The 10698-nt window shown below is 38.6% G+C and overlaps 1 protein-coding gene across 1 annotated transcript; it reads left to right on the top strand.

Annotated features, from left to right (window-relative positions):
* Positions 1 to 3793: 3793 nt before the first annotated feature.
* Positions 3794 to 8129, top strand: LOC136232755 (potassium transporter 8-like). Its single transcript, XM_066022144.1, has 8 exons — positions 3794 to 4275; positions 4348 to 4837; positions 4909 to 4962; positions 5740 to 6000; positions 6069 to 6121; positions 6317 to 6440; positions 6537 to 6791; positions 6879 to 8129. Exons 1-8 carry the CDS (start codon positions 4237 to 4239, stop codon positions 7928 to 7930), a joined length of 2328 nt encoding a protein of 775 aa, XP_065878216.1. The 5' UTR covers positions 3794 to 4236; the 3' UTR covers positions 7931 to 8129.
* Positions 8130 to 10698: the final 2569 nt, after the last annotated feature.

The raw sequence follows: 10698 nt of genomic DNA, 5'->3' as shown, positions 1-10698 counted from the left end.
TTTTCACAGTATGAAGGGTTGTAAGGGTAATTTTGCACTTAAAATCGATATGAGTAAGGCGTATGACAAAATTAAATGGGATTTCTTGAAAATGGTTATGGAGCAGATGAATTTTCCGCCTCACTTTGTGAAATTGATTATGATGTGTATTTCGTCGGTGTCCATGTCCCTTTTGATTAATGGACAGCCCTATGAACGATCCAGCCGGCACGAGGAATCAGACAGGGAGATCCTATTTCCCCATATCTTTTCCTCCTCTGTGCTGAGGCTCTATCGGCTAACATCAGAAAGGGGATTAGTTCAGGACAGTTGCACGGAATCAAGGTTAGCCGGCAAAGCCCATGTATTTCACACCTTTTCTTTGCAAATGATTCCATGATTTTTGGAAGGGCTAATGAAATTGAAGCAGGGGCTATTAAGCAAATCCTACAACGGTACGAAGTAGCATCGGGTCAAGTCGTCAATTTCACTAAATCTGATATTTTTTTCAGTTCAGGAGTGCCAGAAGAGAGACGGATAGCCCTATGTAACGTACTTAACGTTAAGGAAATGGGTGCATTCCCTAAGTATTTAGGTCTACCAACTCTCATAGGATGATCTAAGAAGCAGGTATTTACATCTGTCCGCGAGAAATTCTGCGGAGGTTGAAGGGGTGGTCAGAGAAACTATTATCTACTGGAGGCAGAGAGATTCTAATAAAGGCAGTAATCCAGGCCATACCTCAGTATGTGATGTCCTGTTTTTTGCTTCCTGAATCCTTTTGCATGGAAATACAGCAGCTAATTAGTAAATTCTGGTGGGGAGGGTCAGAAGGCAAAAGAGCCATGCACTGGAAATCATGGGATACTGTTTGCCAATCAAAGGATCGAGGGGGTTTGGGATTCAGATGGATTAGGTCGTTCAACATGGCCCTTCTAGCCAAACAATGTTGGCGACTCATATCTTGTCCCGAATCACTGTGCGCAAAGGTTCTGAAAGGAAAATGTCATGGGAATTCGGAGTTTCTCAAGGCGGAGGATTGTGCTAATCCTAGTTACTTCTGGCGGGGAATGTAGAAGGCGAAGAAAGTTATCAGGAAAGGGATGATGTGGCGGATTGGGAGAGGCGATACTGTGAAGATATGGGAAGATAACTGGGTTCCAGCAACCAACAGTAAAAAGCCGCTGATATGTTTAAATGAACCGAAGCTGCGGCTAGTTCAGGAGCTGATTGACAGCGGTACTATGAAGTGGAACGAGCCATTGATGCATAATTTCTTCACGTAGAGCGACATCACTGATATCCTCAATATTCGCCTGAGCTTCCGCTGCCCTCCAGATGCAATGTATTGGGGACCGACGGTGAAAGGTGAATTCACTATCCGTAGCGCGTACCATATTGCAGAATCGTTACGTCGCCAGGAAATTGACACCCTAAACAGTCGAGTGTAATGACACTGTTACACAAACAGATCTGGAGAATCAATTGCTTGCTCAAAATCCATCATTTCCCATGGCGGCTCTCGAATGATATACTACCAAACTTTGCGAAGTTGAATTCGCATGGTATGCTCGGAGTGTTGGAAAATTGCAGGCTTATCGGCGCGGGTGGATAAAATACCAGCTCCGAATGTACACGAATAGATGCTGAAATGTGTGGAAATCCTTCCCACCGTGGAACTGGCATACTGGGCGTCATTGCTGTGGGATCTTTGGTTTTGAAGGACCCGATGGGTACACGATCGGAAATGGATCCCTGACTCACTCCTTATTGAACAAGTGCATGAGCTATTTTTAACCCAGACATACACAGACACTGGTACCCCGATCCTTGATCAACATACTAGATGTGTTCAAACTGCTAATTCAGTCCCTACAAGAGTATGACGTCCTCCCCAAAACGGCGTTATCAAGATTAACGGTGACGCCAAATTTGGCGCTAATGGCCATGCGTGTAGGGTAGGATTGGTAGCGAGGAACGCATCGGGACTGATCATGGGATCTGCTGGTATTCCAATCCAGAATTGCATGTCTGTCGAAGAAGCAGAACTGTCGGCTATACTAGAGGGAATCTCATTGGCCAAGGACTGCTGTTTTAATGATATTATCATCGAAGCAGACGCAAAATCTGTTATTAACGCTCTACATACGAGCTTCCTCCCACACTCTCGACTTCTATACCTATATGAAGATGTCTTAGCATGGAGTTCGATTTTTAATTCATGCACCTTTTCTTTTGTTCATAGAGAAGGTAATAAGGTGGCTCATTCTTTAGCAATGTGGGCTACGCCGTTAGTCTCGCCTTTAATTCTTATTGAGGACGTTCCCGACTCAATTTGGGATCTCGCTTGTAATGACTTGATTCACATGCTTGATTAATATATTCCATTTTTCATCAAAAAAAATATATTGAACATGCTGTTACATATGAGAATTTATAGCGTTGAAAGCAAGTGTTTACATGGATGAGCTCTAATCTGCCATCCAGGGGCGGAGAGGGTCGGCCGACCCTCCGGCTCTGCCGGAAAACCCCCAGATAGGGGTTTTCCTTCCTGGCAGAGCCAGAGGCCGCCATGGCTGGAGCCCCTCCAGCCATGGTGGCTGCAACATATTTGCAGAAGATGGGATTTTGTATCCCATCTTCTGCTTATATTTTTAAGCTACAACAGCACAAAATGATGGAAAGGGCAGAAATGCCCTTTCCATCCACAAGAAAGCTGATGGGCTAAATTGCCTTTTTCTTTTTTTTTAATCTTCTCTTTCACTTTGTGCTCATTCGACACCTATAAGGCATAAAATCCAAAATAATTTTAAGAAAGTTCTTTTTTTAAAAAAAAAAATTTGCGCAATGCGCTTACATTAAAGAAGAAAGAAAAATCCCCACCAGATCCGGATGTGATTCGAACCCATGACCTCCCAAGACATAGGTAAGCTCTCAACCACTAGACTAAGAGCTTCACCACAATTTTAAGAAAGTTCTTTAAAATCTCCATTCTCACCCAACTCTTTTCTTGTTATTTTAAGTAAGTTTTTTATTTTTCTTTTTGTTATGTATTTTATAATTTCTCAATTAAATTAGATATTTTCAAATTAGGATTATGTTGAAGAATTTCTAATCCAGGGTTTAATTTAGAAATTTTAAATTTAGGGATTTTTAATTTTAGAGGTTTTTAAATTTAACTAAATAAAATCATATTATAACCAAATGATATAAAATTAAGGGATAAAGTGTAAAAATACTCTCTAACTTTCACAGTCAGCAGTAATTTTACTCCTAACGTTTAAAATGGTGCAATTTTACCCATGATATTGGCAACTAAGAGAAATTTTACTCATAACATTGATAAATTAGATCAATTTGAGAAATAATTCATTAAATTGTCTTCTCGGTCATGAATCTCCTCATTTACACTTCATATGTGCGTCATTTTATCACTAATTAGTAACAAATCACAAACATATGATTAGACGTAAAATTAAAAAATTTAAAAACATACCGTATTTTGTATGAGTTAAACAAAAAAATCAAATATTTCGTTAAGATAAAATTATTCTTGGATGCCAACGTTAGAGGTAAAATTGTACAATTTTAGACATTAGGGATAAAAATTCAAGAACAACTTTTATATATAAATACATTTTTAGTAGGAATCAAATGCTTGAATCGTTATACAGACAAAAATTCTACATAGAATGGAGCCTCCCTCAGGTTTGAGTCCTGGTTCCGCCACTGCTGCTATCTGATCTGATGCTGTCATGTCAGATATTTGAATCTTCCTTTTCTTTTGTATAAATAGTGGTCCATTGTTATTTATTTGTATAAAGAAGATGACGATGAGTTAGAGTTAGTGCATTCCCAGTTAGCATACCACTTCCACTTCCACTTCCACTTCTTCTCTATCTATCTATACTCAACCCCATAAATTAAATTATTAAAATTATTATTTATGATTATATCTGCAATTTCAAAAACTATTCTCTATATTCGTTTGTTTGTTCTTGATTTGTCTACATTTGGTGGGTCTTGAATTGATTCAACTTCTTTCTACATCTCCACCTCCACGTGTATAAACCAAACGCTTTCCGGCTTCAATTGGATCCCTTCGTTTCTTTTATCTTTGTCTTTTCTTCGCCTTGTTTCAACTAACTGAACTTGAGGTGCTTGTGGAAAAGCCTCTTATGGATCTTCAAGCCGTTTTAATCAATGAAATGGCTCTTATTATATTGCTTCAAGCATTCAATTTTTGAGTAGCTTCTGATGGATCTTGAAGGCGTCACTCACGCCAACTCAATCAAGGTATGCTAGGTTGTGGAAATCACTTATTGATTTTCTTCATTCTCCTTCATCTTTTTTTTCTTTCTTTTGCAGAGGGGTTCATGGAAGACGGTGTTAACTTTGGCTTATCAAAGTTTAGGAGTTGTCTATGGAGATTTGAGCACTTCTCCGTTATATGTGTATAAAAGCACTTTCGCAGAGGACATACAGCACTCGGAGACCAATGAGGAGATTTTTGGAGTCTTATCTTTTGTATTCTGGACATTGACACTCATTCCTCTAATTAAATATGTGTTTATTGTGCTTAGAGCTGATGATAATGGCGAAGGTGGTACTTTTGCTTTGTATTCATTGCTTTGCCGCCATGTCCGAGTTAGCTCCATACCCAATTGCCAGCTTGCAGACGAAGACCTATCAGATTACAAGAAAGATGGGTCTATTTCCATTGATAAAAATGCTATTGGACATAGCTTGAAATTAACTTTGGAGAAGTGTAGACTATTGCAAAGGTTGTTGCTTGTTTTGGCTTTGATCGGAACTTGTATGGTCATTGGGGATGGAGTCCTTACACCTGCAATTTCAGGTATTTCTTATTTCCTTTTTCCCCTATGTATGATTTTTAATGGATGATATATTTTTTGGGTGTTGGTTCAGTTTTTTCTGCTGTATCTGGGCTTGAGCTATCCATGTCCAAAGAGCATCATCAGTGTAAGTTCTTCACCCAAAGCTTGTCATATCAAATCAGCAATCATATGAAAAAACATTCAGCTATATACAGAAGAACATTGCATGATTTTTTTTTCAAAAATCTGGATATTTTCAGTCATTTCTGTCTGTTGTTAGCATTCAATATCATGTAATGTCAAAAGGTGAGATCTTTAGGAAAAACGAGAGGTGATAAATTATAGAGAAAATCCTGGTAAACGGTAGGTAGATCGTTACAGCAGCATTCTTTTTCTTTTGGCTGGCTATACAATTCCAACTCATTTTTTCTTTTGGCTTTCCTATATCGTGTGAAGGAGTGTACCGTAGTTATCATACTTAAAAGCTTTATCCTTTCCCTGCCTTTGAAATTAAAGCAAAGGAAATAAAAAATCAGAGAGTTTTGATAGCTACGTGAAGTATCGTGGGTCCTTAGAAATATAATCAAGACAAAACCTCCTGTTTTAATCAAAGTCAAATAATTATTAAGCTAGTGGGGAAGGTCAAGTTCATACATCAATGTTTTCATAAGAAAAGTGGAAATGAATAGAAGAAACATACCATTATGGGAGTGGTCAAACTGAGTTAGGTATTATTGTGGAAAGTTTTGCTTTGGATAGGTTATTGTAATGAATTAGGGACTATTGCTACTCATTTGGTCATATCATTTAACAAATATGGATCTCTGAAGATATATTACAATATTGGGTGTATTTTATTAAATCTTGAACTAGTATATTCTCATCTACAACACAATATGAATAACTGGAATTATATATGCAGATGTTGAACTCCCAGTTACATGTGCTATACTTGTCTTCTTGTTTGCCCTCCAACATTATGGAACTCACCGGGTAGGATTCCTGTTTGCACCGGTTGTGATTACATGGCTTCTCTGCATAAGTGCTATTGGTGTGTACAATATTCTGCATTGGAATCCCCATGTTTACCAAGCCCTCTCTCCATACTATATGTACAAATTTCTCAAGAAGACTCAGAGGGGAGGTTGGATGTCCTTGGGTGGGATTCTTCTCTGTATAACAGGTATATTATCTATTATCTAATCTAATAGGACATCTTATGTTTGTCTTTCTAATCCAGATTTTTTTTAGGCTCAGAAGCTATGTTTGCTGATCTTGGACACTTTTCACAGTTGTCAATCCAGGTGATTCTCTCTCCCTCTATTATGTTATCTTTAGTTTCAACTCCAAGGAACTTCAATACAACCATCAAGAACACTTGTTTGGTTAAAACAGTTGCATAAGCATAAAGATGGTGACATCTAGTATTCATATTTGAGAAAATGTAATACTGTCATTAATGGCATAAAATTCATTCAGATTTCTTTTAAGAGATGCAGATCGCTTTTACCTTTTTGGTTTACCCTTCGTTGATCCTGGCATACATGGGACAAGCTGCTTATCTTTCTAAGCATCACGTCATTGAAAATGAATACCGGATTGGTTTCTATGTATCCGTACCTGGTAAGTTATTGCTGTCATGGTTTTATAATGGAAATTCCACTTGATCTTCTTTGACTATGTATATAATGTAGTCAATTTATCCTTTGTTGTTTTTAGAGAAAATAAGAATTCCAGTGCTAGCAATAGCTATTCTTGCGGCAGTGGTGGGAAGTCAAGCCATCATTACAGGAACTTTTTCAATAATCAAGCAATGTTCAGCTCTTGGTTGCTTTCCCAAGGTCAAAATCGTGCACACCTCATCGAAAATACACGGTCAGATTTACATTCCAGAGGTGAACTGGATACTAATGCTGTTATGTTTGGCTGTTACTATTGGTTTTAGAAACACAAAACACATGGGAAATGCTGCAGGTTTGGTTACATATTCATAACCCTCTCCTTTCTGTTCTTGATCTTGGGTGTTCTTGTTAAAGCATATACTTTTATAATCCGTGGCAGGTTTGGCTGTTATAACTGTAATGCTGGTAACAACCTGCCTAATGTCTCTGGTGATGGTCTTATGCTGGCATAAAAGTATCTTTCTAGCCCTCTGTTTTATATTCTTCTTCGGTTCCATTGAAGCTCTCTACTTTTCGGCATCCCTGATCAAGTTCCTTGAAGGGGCCTGGGTTCCTATTGCCCTCTCATTTATCTTCCTAGTAGTTATGTATGTGTGGCATTATGGAACACTGAAGAAATATGAAGCTGATGTTCAGAATAAAGTCTCCATCAATTGGCTTCTCAGTCTAGGCCCGAGTCTAGGAATCGTCCGAGTCCGAGGACTTGGCCTTATACATACAGAGCTTGTTTCCGGGATCCCATCAATATTTTCTCACTTTGTCACCAATCTTCCTGCTTTCCACCAGGTTGTAGTCTTCCTTTGCATCAAATCTGTTCCGGTGCCGCATGTTAGGCCTGAAGAAAGGTTCTTGGTGGGAAGAGTGGGTCCAAAGGAGTACCGGATGTACAGATGCATAGCACGGTATGGTTACCGAGATGTTCACAAGGATGATATGGAGTTTGAGAAAGATCTTGTTTGTAGTATTGCAGAGTTCATATGGTCAGAAAAGCCGGAATGTGATATAGGAATAGAAGACATTGGAGAGAATGAAAGAATGACAGTTGTTGGAACTCTATCATCACATGTAGAAGGCGTAAAGTTGTGGGAAGAAAATGGAGATTCATGTAATATGGTAGGGACTTCAGAAAGGAGGGAGATAGAGTCCCCTAAAAGGAGAAGAAAGAGAGTGAAGTTTGTTGTGCCGGAAAGTAGGCAGATTGATAGAGATGTTGAGGAGGAAATGGAGGAGCTAATGCAAGCAAGGGAAGCAGGAATGGCATTTATACTTGGGCATTCTTATGTGAGGACTAAAAGAGGATCAAGTTGGTTGAAGAGAGTAGTGATAAATTATGGGTATGATTTCTTAAGGAAAAATTCAAGAGGACCCAGATATGCTTTGAGCATACCCCATGCATCTACACTAGAAGTTGGGATGGTTTACTATGTTTAGTTCTCTATTTTAACTCTGTATTTTTTTTTTTTTTTTTTTTTTTTTTGAGTTTTGTATATGATAGATGAGGGTTATATCATTCTCATCCCATGTGAATTTATTCATACCTGTAGTGTAATAGTCAGAGACACCTATAATTGTAGGTAATAATGTCTTTAATGCATGTGAATTCAGAGATAGGAAAGAGAGATTGTCGCTACACATCATGGAACAGATTCTGGGTAGAACATAAACAAATCAACTACACCAACACCAGGGAGATGGATGTATAATCAATATATGCCAAAGTAAAGTATAATCTCTTCATCATAAATACAGTAATAGTAATTTTTTATTTATTTATAAGAAAGCTAGATTTCATTAAATAAGCAAATAAGTTACATAGGCTAATTCGATTCCGTTCATACCGTAGGATCCAGATGATGCAATAGGTCTCTGCCATTTCTTTCATAGTTGTTTGCGTAGAGATGTTGTAGAACCGGTCAATTGTTTTACTGCCTTCGACTTTGTAAGCTTTGATTTGAAGATTTGGTTTCTTCCAGTATCCTTTGGATATGAAGTAGTCCCGAAAGATATGCAATAGCGTTTCAGGCGCTCTTCCACACAAACGGCAAGTTGAGTTCACTGTGGTTTTCTTTTGATTAAGAAACTCAGCACACGGGAGAGCATTATTCAGCATGCACCAGATTGTATGGATGATTTTTGGTGGTATCGCTAGATTCCACAGATATTTCCATGTTGACTCCGTGTTATTAGAGGTTGATGCTCACCCTTCAGTCTCTGGATCAAAGGCTCTTGCCACACCATGGTCTGTTGCACGGAGTATCAGGTAACCATTTATGGGTGAGTACTTCGATTGATTGGTCGTTCCCTACCCTCCAACAACTCTCATTCTCTATGACATGTCTTGCATGTAGTAAACTTCTCCATACGAAGCTTGGAGCATAACCTATCTTGCCTGACATTACCTCGTTCCTGGGGAAATATTTGTGTTTGAAAACTTGGGCACATAGGGACTCCGGGTTTCGAATGATTCACCAAAATTATTTTGCAAGAAGTGCCCGATTGAAATCATGTAGGTTACGGAATCCGCGACCACCACCCCATTTTGATAAACAAAGTTTGTCCCATCGAACCTGTGGATTTTCTGCCCTTCTGTAGTAATATTCCACCAAAATCAAGCTATCATTTGTTGGATCTCAGAGCAGAATGACTTAGGCAGAAGGAAGCAGCTCATTATATATTGTGGTATTGCTTGAGCAATGGACTTGTGTCATTTTTTGGGTGGATTGGATCAGATTGCGAGCGTGCCAGTAGTTTTATCTAAAACTACAAAAGAACTGTAAATTGGATGTAACTTCTAATCAAACGAAAGTGTAAAAGACTTAAACAACGCAAAAGAGCCTAAAGTTCGTAGCGGAATCTAGAAGACTGGTTATGACTACACTGTAATCATGCTAAAAGAAAGAATTAAAGTAGAAGTTGTTTGCATTGAATTGAATAAGATTGATTGTTGACATAATTGGAAGACTAGAGCTAGAACTTACAAGTTGAAAGTTGATCAAAATGAATAAACTAAGGCTGTAGAATAGCTAAAGTCCATAATTTGAGAATTGTTTGAATTCCATTAGGATTGAGTTTGATTTTGATTTCATTTGTTGAATTGGTTTGAGTTGGATCCTTTTTCCTTCTTTTTCTTCCTTTAAATACTTCCCCTATTGGAGCCAGTAACTGCCACGCTCCACGTTTTGCTTCCACTACCCGCGTTTCTCAGTTAGTTCCCTCGTGCAATAAATTTCCTAGTTGTTTCTTTGTCGGATCTGTCTGACCCCTAATGCAATCTCTAACTGTCCACGAATGATGCTCATCACATCTCCTGTTTTTGCGGTTGTTCATCCCTTTACATAACTGATTATGGGGTTTTTTTACCATCTCCTCCTTAATTTTCTACCTCATTAACGCTTTGGCCACTTTGCTCTAGCTTCTTGTGGTTTGCTCTTGTCAAGCTTTACTTTCGGGCTCTTTCTCTGTTGAACACTTTTCTACGTGTATCCCTCCTCAATTAGTTCCAACATAATTGTAGGGGAAACAATTGCCCCATCAGGTATTAGTCTTAAGTTGTAGAACTGATACCTGGACGTTTTTGCCCTTCTCCTTTTAGCACTCCTGGCGGCTGATCATAATAAGATGTCAGCTTTTTCAAATCTCTAACTGCTCTAAGCCGACCACCAATCCCATTTGAACTATAACTCTGCATTCAATACAATTCTTAGCCGTTTAAAAACTCTCCAGCTCCTATTCTCTTTCCTATAAATCACTTTGCTTGAAGACTTCTGTTTCGTTCACATCTCTGCAGCTCATCTCTTTCTCTCTATACGAATCCTCCTAATTCTGGTGAGCTTCTCGTTGCCTTTGTTTTTCTTTTCTGGTATTCTTTTAGTTTTTCTGCATTTATTCTTACTTGTGTGCGTTCATCCCCCTACAGAAATGGCTAAATCCTCTTCAAACCCCACTCATCCACTGGTTCTTCTACCACACCGAGCCCTTTGGTAGGTTTCTCTCCTTTCTATTTTCTTCAACTTTTTTTTTTGGGTTTTTTGTACTAAGCTTAGAGTTTATCTCTTAATCTGCAGTAGACCTTATATACTCTGACTAACTGCCCAGTCACCACTGCTCTGCCCGATTTTCCATATCCATTAGCTACCGATCAAGAGATGTTGGTTTCTAGGGAACTTATTACACCTCCCGACAGTGGGAAGAATAAGATG

This window comes from Euphorbia lathyris, chromosome 6 (genome assembly GCF_963576675.1).
Source record: "Euphorbia lathyris chromosome 6, ddEupLath1.1, whole genome shotgun sequence".
NCBI classification, from domain to species: Eukaryota; Viridiplantae; Streptophyta; class Magnoliopsida; order Malpighiales; family Euphorbiaceae; genus Euphorbia; species Euphorbia lathyris.
This window is presented reverse-complemented; position numbering and strand designations above follow the sequence as displayed.

What these genes read in the sequence shown, in the direction of transcription:
- LOC136232755 (XM_066022144.1), top strand. Translation starts at nt 4,237, where the DNA reads ATGGATCTTGAAGGCGTCACTCACGCCAACTCAATCAAG. An exon ending in CTCACGCCAACTCAATCAAG is followed by an intron (nt 4,276 to 4,347) that starts GTATGCTAGGTT and finishes TTTCTTTTGCAG; the next exon opens with AGGGGTTCATGGAAGACGGT. An exon ending in GTCCAAAGAGCATCATCAGT is followed by an intron (nt 4,963 to 5,739) that starts GTAAGTTCTTCA and finishes TTATATATGCAG; the next exon opens with ATGTTGAACTCCCAGTTACA.